Here is a 12,569-nt window from a genome sequence, read left to right on the forward strand (position 1 = left end):
TTATTTATTTATTTAAACTGTTTCAAGACACTATTAGACAGTAAAAGAAAAAGAAACCAAAAACGGAAAAAAAAGAAAAACAGAAACATAGCAATAAAAAAAAAAAGAAAAGTGAAATCATACGAAGATAAATAGTGCAAAAATGTATGTAATAGAATGAGAGCACTGAATAAAAATAAAACGAACAAAGAGATCTAATAATGATAGAACCAACATATCTGATAGAAACAAAGTTTATGCATAGACACAATAATGACCACCTTCCCCTCCCTCTTATTTCACACAGCTCTCATTTTTTTTTTAATCTATTTTCCTCTTTTTATTTTTCTTTCGATTTTATACCGCCAACGTCCCTCATCTTCCTTTTTCCTTTTTTCCTGTATTATTATTATTATTATTATTATTATTATTATTATTATTATTATTATTATTATTATTACTATTATTATTATTAACCAAATGACTAGGCACCTTATTTACTACAACACACACAAAAAAAAAACCTCGTCTTTCTTACTACACCCCCATTCACCTATCGAATTCCCGGTTATCTGGAACACTAAGAGAATATCCCTCTCTCTATTTTTATAAATTATTCCTTCTCTTCCTCTTGTTCCTGCTGTTTGTTCTCTTCAGCAGTATTGGTACGTCTAGCCCGTATGAGATCTGCTGTGTGGCGAATAACAGTCACGATATCTTCCACAGACGCCATACCGCCAATCCCAATATCTCCACACGCGAGTCGCCTTCGCACGGGACCGACAACTTGAAAGAGCGACTCGTCAAATGTCTCTGGCAGATGTAGTGGTTCATCCACTTCACTACTACTAGTCGTATTAACTGTACCGTGCAAATCTACAGTATCCACATGCACACTATTACTAGTAATACCACTACCAGTATTATTATTATTATTATTATTATTATTATTATTATTATTATTATTATTATTATTATTATTGGTATTATTATTATTATTATTAGTATTATTATTATTATTATTATTATTAGTATTATTATTATTATTATTATTATTATTACTATTAGTATCTGTGGTATTATGAGTAGTATGAGCAGATGGAGTTGGAGTTGAACCATACCAATTCCGCAGTGTATGCAGTTGTGTGGCGGTGACTGGATGTGTCCACATGGCGGTGTTCATCGCTGGGCAAACAATCACCGGTTTCTGCCGCACCTCCCACGCCCGCATCACACACGTAACGAGATTATCACACAATCCATTAGAAAGTTTCGCCAGACTATTCGCATCCAACGGGACAACCACAACGAGATCTGCCCAGCGACGAAGTTCGATGTGCATAACGGCATCATTCATTCCCTGCCACTCCCGCCACTCATCATCATCGGTGAGAATGCGATGGAGTGGGAATTCACGCACACTGTGTTGGGCACGTGCGAGAAAATGAAATGCGGCTTTTGTGGCCGCAATGCGAATATTAAGTGGATCGCCCACGAGTTGATCTACCAATATTCCAACCTTTACGGCGGCAATACTGCCAGTTACCAATAACAGGAGATTCACAGGAGTCTTTCCTACCTCCATTTGTAATAATTAACGCCTCGATTCAACCAATCAATCGCGTACAAAGCAAAAAAATAAAGCAAACAAAAAAAAATAATAACAATAATAATAATAATAATACCACAAATTGGTCGTAAGACTAATGAGCAATCTAGAGAGGAGAGAAGAGACCTTTTAGAGAAAAAATTTAGAGAAAGGAAGAAGAAAAGAAAATAATAATAATAATAATAATAATAATAATAATAATAATAATAATAATATTTTTCTCTTTCCCACCGGCACCGGTTAATGTATCCCTATTATTATATTTATTTAACAGCTTTCACTATCCCGTATCAACAATATGAAATCGCACTACAAGGGATTACTTTATTTCCTATTTCCACCTCCTTTGTCATTCATTTTTTCCTTAAATTACCATAACCATTTATTAATGATTATTATAATCATTACTATCACTCACTTGTTGTTGTTGTTTTTTCTTTTGCAATTCATTAAAAAGTATCCTGCCTACTGCCATTTTTCAGAGTATCAATAAGCTGATCAATAACATCATACTCTGCACAAAACTGTTCCATCTCTGAAGGACTAAATTGAAGACCCTTATCTTTTGCCCGTTGCAATACTTCCTTCAAAGTTTCAAGCCGTTCTTCTGTTAGAGCATCGGAACCGTAGTAATGTCTCACCATTTGTGCGGCGTATTCCTCTGTAAAGTTTCCCATGTGTAATCGCATCGTAATAAATCCTGGTCGAGTGAGTGCACTATCTAATCGATCAATGTGATTTGTCGTCATTATAATAATTCTCTTTGGGGCATCGAGAATACCTCCAAAAGCTTCTAATAAACCTTTCGTACTAAGAACATCCTTAAGAAAAGGAGATCCAGTTTTACTACGACGCGTTTTAGAAGATCCATTTATATCTTTCGCTGCCAAAGTAACATCAGCTGTAGCATCAGCATCTTCCAATAAATAGATTACTTTATCTGCACGAAGTGTTATCGTACAAGATTGATTACTACTTTCCAATTCAAATATTTGATCATGCATACATGCTATAAGTTCGCGATTTGTTTGTACTTGACTGAGTGGAATAGAAAGAATATGCCGACCTGTATACCGTGCTATAGCTTTTACAAGACTTGTTTTTCCCGTTCCTGGTGGTCCATATAGAAGGAGTGTGAGTTTGTGGGGAAACCCTGGAACAGCAAACTTACCAGTTTTTTTTTCAAATTGATCAATTAAAGTTACCAATTTATCTTTTTCTGGAAAGAAAAGAGAATTAAAAGATTTCGTATCACATAGTGGATATCTAGCAACTTTCATTAAAAGGACTCCAGAAGCACCTTCTCCATCATCTACTTTGCGAATAGGTTGATACAAGTATCGTTGCGTATTTGCAGCATTATCTATATTCCTTACATACCACTCAAAAGCTGTTTGTACAAAAGAAAATGCCTTATCAGTTTTATCATTCTTTCCTCCCTTTTCCGTCATCACAATTTCTCGCATACTATTCCTTGCCCGTGATGCTTTCCCTTTATTTCCACGACCTCTCCCTTTAGGATCGTTACTCTTTTGCTTTTCACCTGATTCATCATTTTCCTCATCATCTAATTCTCTTATTTGTAATATAACACCATTTTCAAGTTCCACCTTCGCTTTAGAGGGACGACTGATGAGTACAAACTCTTGTTGCAACATCTGCGATAAACTCTTAGTGGCGCCTGCAGTTCTCTGTGATACCCTACTATAAACAAACTCTCCTGTAGGGTAAAAGGGTTTTATATTTTGACTAACATAATGCTCCACAGCCTCCTGGAGAACAGAACCTTCAGTTAAGTCTACAGCATGATGATAGCGATCACGTAGGCCGTGTTGTATCTTTACTTCTTCTGTTTTTGGTAAGAAAGATGCCATTAACTTTTTAAGAAACCCTGGCCACGTTACAGAGAAGAACTTGGCTACCCAATCTGAAACTATAGGAATAATAATAGCAATAATCATATCTATCAAACTGTTCCCTGTTCGCCATGCTGACATAAAATTAAGATTCAGAAGCGATGTATAAGCATCCATTTTTCTTTTCTTTTACTTTTCTTTTTTTTTTTATTCTTTTTCTTTGATCTTTCTTTGAATCCCCTTTTTAATAATACTTGTTGCCCTGCTTAATAAGCGTTCCGTCCCCTCTTACCTAGATAGAGTAGACTTTGTGTAAGAAAAGATTTAAAAAAAAAACGCTTCTCCACCTCTTCCTCAGTACCGATACAAATAAAATAAAGGAATAGTTCTCTATACAGAGATAAAAAGATATGTATAAATATTTATATAAAGTGAGATAAGCAAGAATAATAATAAATAGAAAAAACGAAGGGATGTGAGGAGTCATTCTCCCATCCAAACCTCCCACACACACCCCATCCAACTCTCTCTCTCTCAATCACTGTATTCTTCAATTTCCTCTCCATCTGGTAACATTGACTGGGATGTGTTTGGGAAAGCCGTCCCAATTCTGCTGTCATCCGCATTATCATATTCACTTTCATTCTCAGTGGTAAGTGTGAAGTATTCCTTACGCACAGGAGGTTTCTCTGGTAAACCATAACAAATCACATTATACCGCAGCATAGAACACATTCGTTTCACAGGTGTTTCTGTTCCTTGTGTGATGGGAAACGAAAATAACGTCTTTCTTGGACCTGTAATGTCAGATGTCGTTTTATTTACAAACCCTTTGGCAGGCAAGGATGTCAAAATATTACTATTAGTAGTACCAAAAGAAGAAGAACTATTTTTTATAGTTTTCTCTCTCTTGACGATATGTAAGGGACGATCCAGTACGATGTGCCTTGCATACGGAAGGTACTCCAGTAGAACGGTATCTAAAGCACTACATCTGTTTATGAGCGATGGAAGACTCTCTCGAACAATATCAATTTCCCTCCCACTTAACTTAACACCATCTGAAGAATGTAACTGTAATCGACGTAAGAAGTCTTGACGCCAATCTGCTTCCGTTGAAAGTAATTCTGGTACAAGTATGGCTTCAGCGTCTCTAAATGTATTATTATTATTATTATTATTATTATTATTATTATTATTATTATTATTATAGCCCCACGTATTCCTCGAACGTTTTCGCATCTGTCGTGTAACTTCTCTCAAACGTGGATATGCAGAAGGATAATACGGTGGTGGTCTTTGGGCCACAAACGCCCGTGGTGTGTGCACATCCTTATGATGAACCATATAACTATTTGTAAAGATAATAAGTGAGAGGAGATCCATACCAATAGCCCCCGCCCCATCATTTTCATCAGATGATGTAACCCGTGTAGTGTGCAGTTCCCCTCCTGAACGTCTCCATTTGTTAAATACACCAGAAGCACGTAAAGCATCTGCAGAACTTGCAGCAGCAGCACATGCGGCGTATTCGTGTATTTGATCAGAATGGAAATAAGCCGGCATATTGTTTGTTAAGTATCCAAGTAGTTTTTCAGGTTCAACATTTAGTTCTTCCGCAACGGTTGACATGGTGTATTTCTGTGTAAGAATACGTGCTGTGGCATGGGCTACATCAAGATACTCATCTCTAAATAGCATAGATATATTATTTTCTTTTTCTTCTTTATTATTATTATTATTATTATTATTATTATTATTATTATTATTATTATTATTATTAGAGTTCATCTTAATACCTAGAGATGACTCTGAAGTACATTCCACACTACTCACATTTTCTCCCTCATCAAGTATATCCATCACATTTTTTACTTTCTGTGAAATTTTCGTTTTCTCTTGTTTTCGCTTTAATTTATGGCTAGCTGACACAAAATGAGAGTCTTTTCGTGATTCTTTTCGACTCAATAAATACCATTCTAATTGAAGCAACGCATGACGTATATCCCCATGACTATTTTCACAGAGAACCCCGATATCTTCATCCGAAATTGAACACTCTGTATTAAATAAAGAACGTTGTCGCATTTCTATTTTTAATATTTCTTTTACACGAGTCGCCATATTACGCGTTGTGATGGGTGTGCAATGAAATGTCTGAAGAGAGGGATGAAGAAGAACACGAGTGGGAAAAGATTTTGAAAGTGCCACTTTATCACTATGTGTATCATGCGTGGTAGCAATAAATATTACAAAGTGACGACGAAGAAGCGAAAAATCTCCCACAATTCCTGTATTTGTGTTATGAGTAGAGTTTCTCTCATAATTTATACAAGAAGAAGAATTAGAAGAAGAAGAAGCATAAACTCGCCTCCATGTATCGTAGTGGTCAAGAAAACGAAGTGTAAGTGTGTGTAAGTGTGACATTGGAGCCTCTCCATAATACTTCACAAGACGAACGACAATTCTTCCTTCTTGATGTTGTCTTCTGTTTCCTCCATTCACATTTATTTCATTCGATGAATTTAAATTGGCTGAACCCTTAACCGCCATAGACCCCCACCCACTACCGTCTGTTCCCTCCTGTACGCTGAATGTATCCATTAGATATTGATAGTACTGCGGCGGTGTAGTTTCACTGGTGTGCAGTACTTGTACCAGCGGTGGAAGTCCACAAACATCACGCAATAGTGTTTGCACAGATGTGAGTTTACCACAACCTGTTGGGCCGTAAAGAAGAATAACACGCGGCTGCTGCACCCCCTTTTGCATGTCTGAGAGGAGGCGAAGAAACGCCGTTTTCTTCTGACGACTCCATGCTACCGCGTCAACATCTTTCGGGGCATACACTTCATGTAGCATTCCTTTGCTTTGTTATTTGTTATTTTATTTATTTATTTGTTTCATTGATTTGATTAATTGATTCGAGTGAAGGAAAAAAAAATTAGAGCAAAGAGGTGCATCTACATATGCAATATAGTCTATTTCTAAAGATAGAAATAATAGACCAATTATATATATATATATATATTAGATCGATAGATAGATAGAGCTTTACGTATATTTTCATAAACTAGCATACCTCTTTCTGGATGTATTTTAAATAGTAGAGCATCAATATTACTCATACACCAGATTTAATCGAATTCAAGTGAAATATCATGTGAAGAAATTAAATTCAGCTTCCCTCATCTCATTAGTGATAATAATAATCATAATAATAATAATAATAATAATAATAATAATAATCATTATTATTATTATTATTATTATTATTATTATTATTATTATTATTATTAGTAGTAGTAGTAGTAGTAGTAGTAGTAGTAGTAGTAGTAGTAGTATTATAACGGTGATTTAGAGATGTAATCTGCGAAAGGATCCTCTGTCTTGAAGTGTGTCCACTCTACAGGAGTTTCACTACTTATTGCGGCTTCTAAACCCAACCGCACACGCCGCCGTTTTCTCTTCTGCATATATCGTTCCATTCCACATCGCAGTAATTCCACACTAACAGGAAATGAAAGACGCCATGCATGAAGCATCATACGTTCCCAAATATTCGCATGCATAGTTGCGTTATTATTCCAATTCATATCTTCCTTCATACATTCTATCTCTTCTTCTTTTCCTTCTGCGGTCTTTATTACTACAATTTTGGGTGATGCAATCGCGTCATACGTGACATCGCCAAGAATAGGAAATCCAAGTGTATGACAATGTACACGAAGTTGATGTCGACGTCCAGTTCGTGGAATGAGAATTACTTTCGTTACAGGAATAGTCGTTTTCTCTGTTGGATGCCGCATATATCCACGTTGAAGAACATACATGTAAGTTAAACTCTCACGTGCATCTCGGCCATTCACTGCCATGCGAAATCCACCCGGATCACTATCATCATATCCCACCGGAAGATCTATCGCAATAAGAAAAGAAGAAGAAATCTCATCCATGTGCATCTCTTCATTGTTATTCTTCTTATTATTACTGTTAGAACTGACGGCATCACTTATACACATTTGAATAAAGTCGGCGTTCGGTAATTCGTCCAGTGTAACTATGCGAACCGCATTGGAATACGTTGATTTAATATAACACTCCACACCAGCAGAAATACACTTTCTATCACTATTACTATTACCATCGCCACAAGAACAACTTTCCTTCTTCAGTGGTGGTATTATTCCACGGAGTATAGCCAAATAAGCTTTTTGTGTAGTACGCATCTCAAAACAGTGAGAGAGTCTTGCGGCCATTTCTCTTGAAAAGGCCACACACAACACTCCACTAGTGGCGTAGTCTAATTGATGAACAAACTTTACTCGCTTTTTTCCATCCATTTGTTTATCCTTCGCATTCAAAGAGGTATTCTCGTCTTTATTTGTATTAGTAGTCATACTGCTGGTATTTTCTAGGTGTGATAATGCCCATTTTTCCACGGTAATGGGATATTCCTCTCCATCCATTGGGACATCATGCGGTTTGTTAACAACAACTAAATCTTCATTCTCGTAAATAACACGAAAAGAATGACAATCGGAGGACATATTCCTGTAGAATATCACTGCAACAATAAACACCACCTCCCTTTTTCTTTCTTTTTTTTCCCCTTTACCTATTCCCACAGAGGCCAACAAATGACCAAATAATAAATATATATATATATATTGCCAGTGGTTGAGAGGCTCAAGGAAGAAGGACAAAAAAAACAAGACAACAAATAGAGAAGAAATAATGAGAAGAAATTTATTATAATTTAAAACAGGTGAGACAAGTTGTACATAAAGAGACAGAAATACAGAGAGAGAGAGAGAGATAAAGAGAGCAAATATTAACACAACGACAATACTAAACAATAAAAACATAAAAAAAAAAGGAAATCTCACTAATGTTTACCAGTTTCCTTATATTTCACTACGAACACGTTTTCGTTGAGATCCTGCACTTGCATTCTGTTCTTGTTTATCTGAATCGTCTGTTTTATTATCAGATGTATTTTCCCCTCTAGATTCCACTCCCTGGACTGATAGTTGACTCGGTTGCTGCTCACTATTGGGAAATTCTCCTGGTCTAGAATTTCCAGAAAGCTGAAACAAATTGGGATGGAATTCCTCACCATTAAAACTACTATTACTCTCTGTTATTCGCCTTGCCAAGGCAGATCCTTTACCAGGACTTTCCTCCTTACGCATGTTATGTGTCGGAACGGCAACTCCAAGATGTCGTTCATTACGTTCCTTCCATGTATCAAATGCAGATGCAATAATATCCATAAAGACTCTATCACGTACCATTACAATTACCAATCGTTCACCATATTCACTTGGTGAGAAGAGAGGACTCATACGTCGTTTCGGAAGTTTAAAAGCACCATACTCCATATTCTTTGGATTGTAAAAAGTTACGTGATTAATAGGGTCATCTGGTACACCCTGTTCATCGCTACTGCCAAATGTGATTGTGATAAATGAAACTATCAGAGTTGCCTCTATCGCATCCCGTAACTCTGGATTATCTCCTATTGGAAAACAATAATTTAAAACTTCTTCCCGTATACTTTCTTCGGTAAGTCGTACTTGGTAACGTGCAAACAATGCCATACCAACCACTGTATATAAATCACGTTCATTAATGCGTTTTATAATAGCTTGAGCCCTCGCAAGTTGCGAATCACCAGAAGCTGCAATAGCATTCCACACCCAATCTCCAAGTTGACAAAATCCTTCTTCATCTTCTACACATTCAGACATGCGAATAAGACGACCATCCTTTCCACGTATTTTAAAGTATGGATCAGCCTCATAAAGGGCATCAGATACCATATAATCTGTAACTTTTACAATACGATGTTGGTAAGCATGTTTGTGTAATTTTGCACGAACATTAAATATTTCACCCAAACTAAGAGCCATTTTTTCTTCAAAACATATCTGATACTCACCTTCAAAACACATGACTTTGCATGCGCTTAAAAGTCGAGGAATATGAACATCAACAACTGCACGTCCATAACATCCAAGAGAATCTCGTAAAAAGTAATCAAGTTTGTCAACATCAATACCATTTCTTTTATTTGCTACGATATCTACAAGAAAACGTTTACTAGGTGGTCTTCCAACATTATTTGGCCATTGTGCTCGTGGTGCTAACCCTGATATACAGAGTTCCATAAAAAGGGCATCTTCTTCATTAAGACCATAACTTGAAAGATTTAATCGTGAAAGAATACGTCGTAAAAGACGTACTGACATTTCTTCATGATGCCATAAGTGTTGCGGTCTTTTTGCCGTTCTAATTCTATTTACTACGTGCTCAAACAAGTGACTAAAAGGACCATGACCAATATCATGACAAAGACCTGCAATTGTTACACAAAGAATATCAGCTCTTGTAATACCCAATTCAGGTTGACATATTGAAATGTGATTAACCATCTCAGAAGCCAAATGAGCCACACCAATAGAATGTTCGAATCGTGTATGTGTTGCACCTGGATAAAGATAAACAGCTGTTCCAAGTTGTTTTAAGGTACGAAGTCGTTGAAATTCAAGTGTATCAACAATACGAATAGCAATCATAGGAAGAAAAACATACTCGTGTACACGATCTTGAATGAGTTTTCCTGGACGTTCATTAAAACGTATTTCTGGTGAACAAAACAAATCTCCTGAAAATTCTACTGTTTGGCGTCCCATATCTCCTTCCGTTATAGAACTCGCATCACCGACATTGTACAAATTATTTCCATTATTTACGTAATATCCAGCCTGAAGTGCAGAAGGTGGTCGCATAGCTTCCCGTGGATATTGACCATACAAAAACGCCGGACCACCCGGTGGCCGAAAGAGAAATTCCTCCTCTGCGCCTGTTCCCGCTGAAGTCCCTACACGAGCCGGTGCCACAATGGGTGCCCACGATCCCACCGCCTCCTGTCGTGCACCTTTACACATCATCCCACTCCTTTCCTTTAATGGTTGTAATTGTGGTTGTAAATGTGCTTGTTGTAATTGTGGTTGTGTTATGGCGAGTGTGTAGGCGGCCCCCGCTGTGAGGCGGACGACCCCGTCGCTGTCGGGGAACACAAACTCCCGCTCCCCGTCAGCCGCCCGCAGGCCGGCGAGTCCCCGCGGGAAGAGCACCAGCACCTGATTGCGGGCCATCACACACGGGACCGGCACCCCGTCCACCAGCGCCGTCTCATTCATATAACCCCTCCTCTCCAGCACTGCGTAGTGAAATAAATAAATATATAGAAAAAAAGAGAAAGGGAGAAAGAGAGAAAAGGAGGATTATAAAAGTAAACATATCATTGGTGAGAATAGGTAACACTGTGTATAATGTAAGGGAAAACACACACATACAAACAGACATATGCATGCACAAAAGTATGATAGTCGAAACGTACATTTAAAGGGAAAGTAAAACAATGAAAAAAAAACACACAAAAAGAGAAAAAAGGGGTGTAACAGAGAGATGGATTGTTTTTCTTCCGTTGTTACGAAGAAAAACGTCTTCTATTCCTTTTTTTATTTCAGTTACATATATAAGAAAAATTAAAATGAAAACCAAACATATCAACGAAATAATCTGAAAAATTTCTTTCACTTATCCCTTGACCTTTTTATTTTCCTTCTATAACTCTATAAAGAAATACATAAATGATATAGTTACATATATGGGACGAAAAACAAAAAAAAAGGCCAAAAAGAAACAAAGCAAAAAAATCAAGAAAAAAAAAACACTCTCACATTTCACACTGAACCAAAAAAAAAAGAAATTAAGAACTTTTCTCAACTACTTCTATAGAAAGAGAACCCACCGAAACCAAAAATCAAATTCACTATGTAACGGCGTCTTAAATCCCACCCACCCACCTCCGCCAAAAAAAACAAATTCAACAAAGAGAAAAAAAAAAGTGGTGCCACTTGTCTTAAAACGAACATTTGATACCATACATTCAAAAGTGAAGATATCATCATAAACCGCACTTCCTTTTCCTTTCGAACGAAAAACACTAAACAATAAATAAAGAATCAGAGAAAAAAAAAATCATTTTATGTTACGAACGCTCTTCCTCGTTGCCCGTCAACCAGTTGTAATATACAAGGAAAAACCTTTTTACGTGAGCAACCAAATACTCACCACTCGTCTTCTTAATGCTGGAATCGGCAAAGAGGACGTTTAGTTGAGTAGCAAGGCGGTAGCCGGCAAGGGCAACTCGTTCCTCCGCCGTGGCTTTGCACTGCGCGAGGTATTTCTCGTCCACTGTCACACCGTTGCTGATACCAGGATACGCTACCTCCACGGCATACGTGTAGCTTTCTTCCGCCATTACGGAGGCGTTCTTTTCGGCCTTTTCCTCCGCAGTGAACTTGTATGTATCCTCCAGATAGTCAGCGAACTTCTTGATGTCTGTGTAGTCAGCGGCGCTGAGCGGGCGTGGCGGATCCACTTGTGGGCCCTCACAGATGGAGTCCCAGAGGGCGTGAAGCTTCATAGTTGCGCCACGGATGTGTATTAGTTCAGTATTACCGCCCTTGTCACCATTTGGGTACGCTGGTGAGAACAATTCAGCGGCGTGCAGTGGCTGGTGAATGTCACCGTAGAAGTGTACGAGATTGGCGATGGCAAAATTCCTTACATATTTCGGTAAAGTCAATTTCCCGGGGTTTTGAAGAGTTCTCACCAATCCGGTAATTACAGTCTTTACATTATCGGGTGATACGGGGCACTTCTTAATGGTGATATTTTGCGGATTATACGGATTATCAATGAAATGCCATTCCCGCATCACACCAAGCCCCAGTGCCTTGATATCATCCGCCCAGCACGCGAGCTGCACAAGGTCTGGGCTCTTTGGGAACGGGCCGCTCACGCTGAAATCCGCCGCGGCCTCCTCCACGAGCGCCGCCACATTGGGCTCCAGGTGCCGGCGGGCGATCTCCGCCACGACCATGTGGCCCCTGCACCACCACGCATGGGCCGGCGAGGCGAGCAGCAGAAGACTCATCGCAACAGCGAGGACGAGAAGTGGGACGGTCTTGTGGGCAGTCATGATGCGGAACACTCGGTTTACTTCTTGTCTGCGTTGCTCCTCAGGAGATGGATTGTTTTTCTTTCTG

General features: G+C 38.3%; 6 protein-coding genes across 6 annotated transcripts; all 6 read right to left on the reverse strand.

The window, feature by feature from the left end:
• Positions 1-592: 592 nt before the first annotated feature.
• LSM04_000118 (Flavoprotein) lies at positions 593-1,564 on the reverse strand (the record flags this gene model as incomplete). The annotated part of the gene is made up of 1 exon (XM_067329621.1): positions 593-1,564. One exon carries the CDS (start codon positions 1,562-1,564, stop codon positions 593-595), a length of 972 nt encoding a protein of 323 aa, XP_067187146.1.
• Positions 1,565-2,037: 473 nt separating this feature from the next.
• On the reverse strand, positions 2,038-3,621 carry LSM04_007362 (ATPase; the record flags this gene model as incomplete). Its single annotated transcript, XM_067329622.1, has 1 exon — positions 2,038-3,621. The coding sequence occupies one exon, from the start codon at positions 3,619-3,621 to the stop codon at positions 2,038-2,040; it is 1,584 nt and encodes a 527-aa protein (XP_067187501.1).
• A 357-nt stretch (positions 3,622-3,978) lies between these two features.
• On the reverse strand, positions 3,979-6,306 carry LSM04_003408 (uncharacterized protein; the record flags this gene model as incomplete). The annotated part of the gene is made up of 1 exon (XM_067329623.1): positions 3,979-6,306. The coding sequence occupies one exon, from the start codon at positions 6,304-6,306 to the stop codon at positions 3,979-3,981; it is 2,328 nt and encodes a 775-aa protein (XP_067187307.1).
• A 482-nt stretch (positions 6,307-6,788) lies between these two features.
• Positions 6,789-7,994, reverse strand: LSM04_000327 (Pseudouridine synthase; the record flags this gene model as incomplete). The annotated part of the gene is made up of 1 exon (XM_067329624.1): positions 6,789-7,994. One exon carries the CDS (start codon positions 7,992-7,994, stop codon positions 6,789-6,791), a length of 1,206 nt encoding a protein of 401 aa, XP_067187161.1.
• Positions 7,995-8,351: 357 nt separating this feature from the next.
• On the reverse strand, positions 8,352-10,652 carry LSM04_003310 (HD domain; the record flags this gene model as incomplete). The annotated part of the gene is made up of 1 exon (XM_067329626.1): positions 8,352-10,652. The coding sequence occupies one exon, from the start codon at positions 10,650-10,652 to the stop codon at positions 8,352-8,354; it is 2,301 nt and encodes a 766-aa protein (XP_067187302.1).
• Positions 10,653-11,506: 854 nt separating this feature from the next.
• On the reverse strand, positions 11,507-12,502 carry LSM04_009612 (S1/P1 nuclease; the record flags this gene model as incomplete). The annotated part of the gene is made up of 1 exon (XM_067329627.1): positions 11,507-12,502. The coding sequence occupies one exon, from the start codon at positions 12,500-12,502 to the stop codon at positions 11,507-11,509; it is 996 nt and encodes a 331-aa protein (XP_067187603.1).
• Positions 12,503-12,569: the final 67 nt, after the last annotated feature.

This window comes from Trypanosoma melophagium, assembly GCF_022059095.1.
Source record: "Trypanosoma melophagium isolate St. Kilda chromosome Unknown ctg5segment0, whole genome shotgun sequence".
Classification (NCBI taxonomy): domain Eukaryota; phylum Euglenozoa; class Kinetoplastea; order Trypanosomatida; family Trypanosomatidae; genus Trypanosoma; species Trypanosoma melophagium.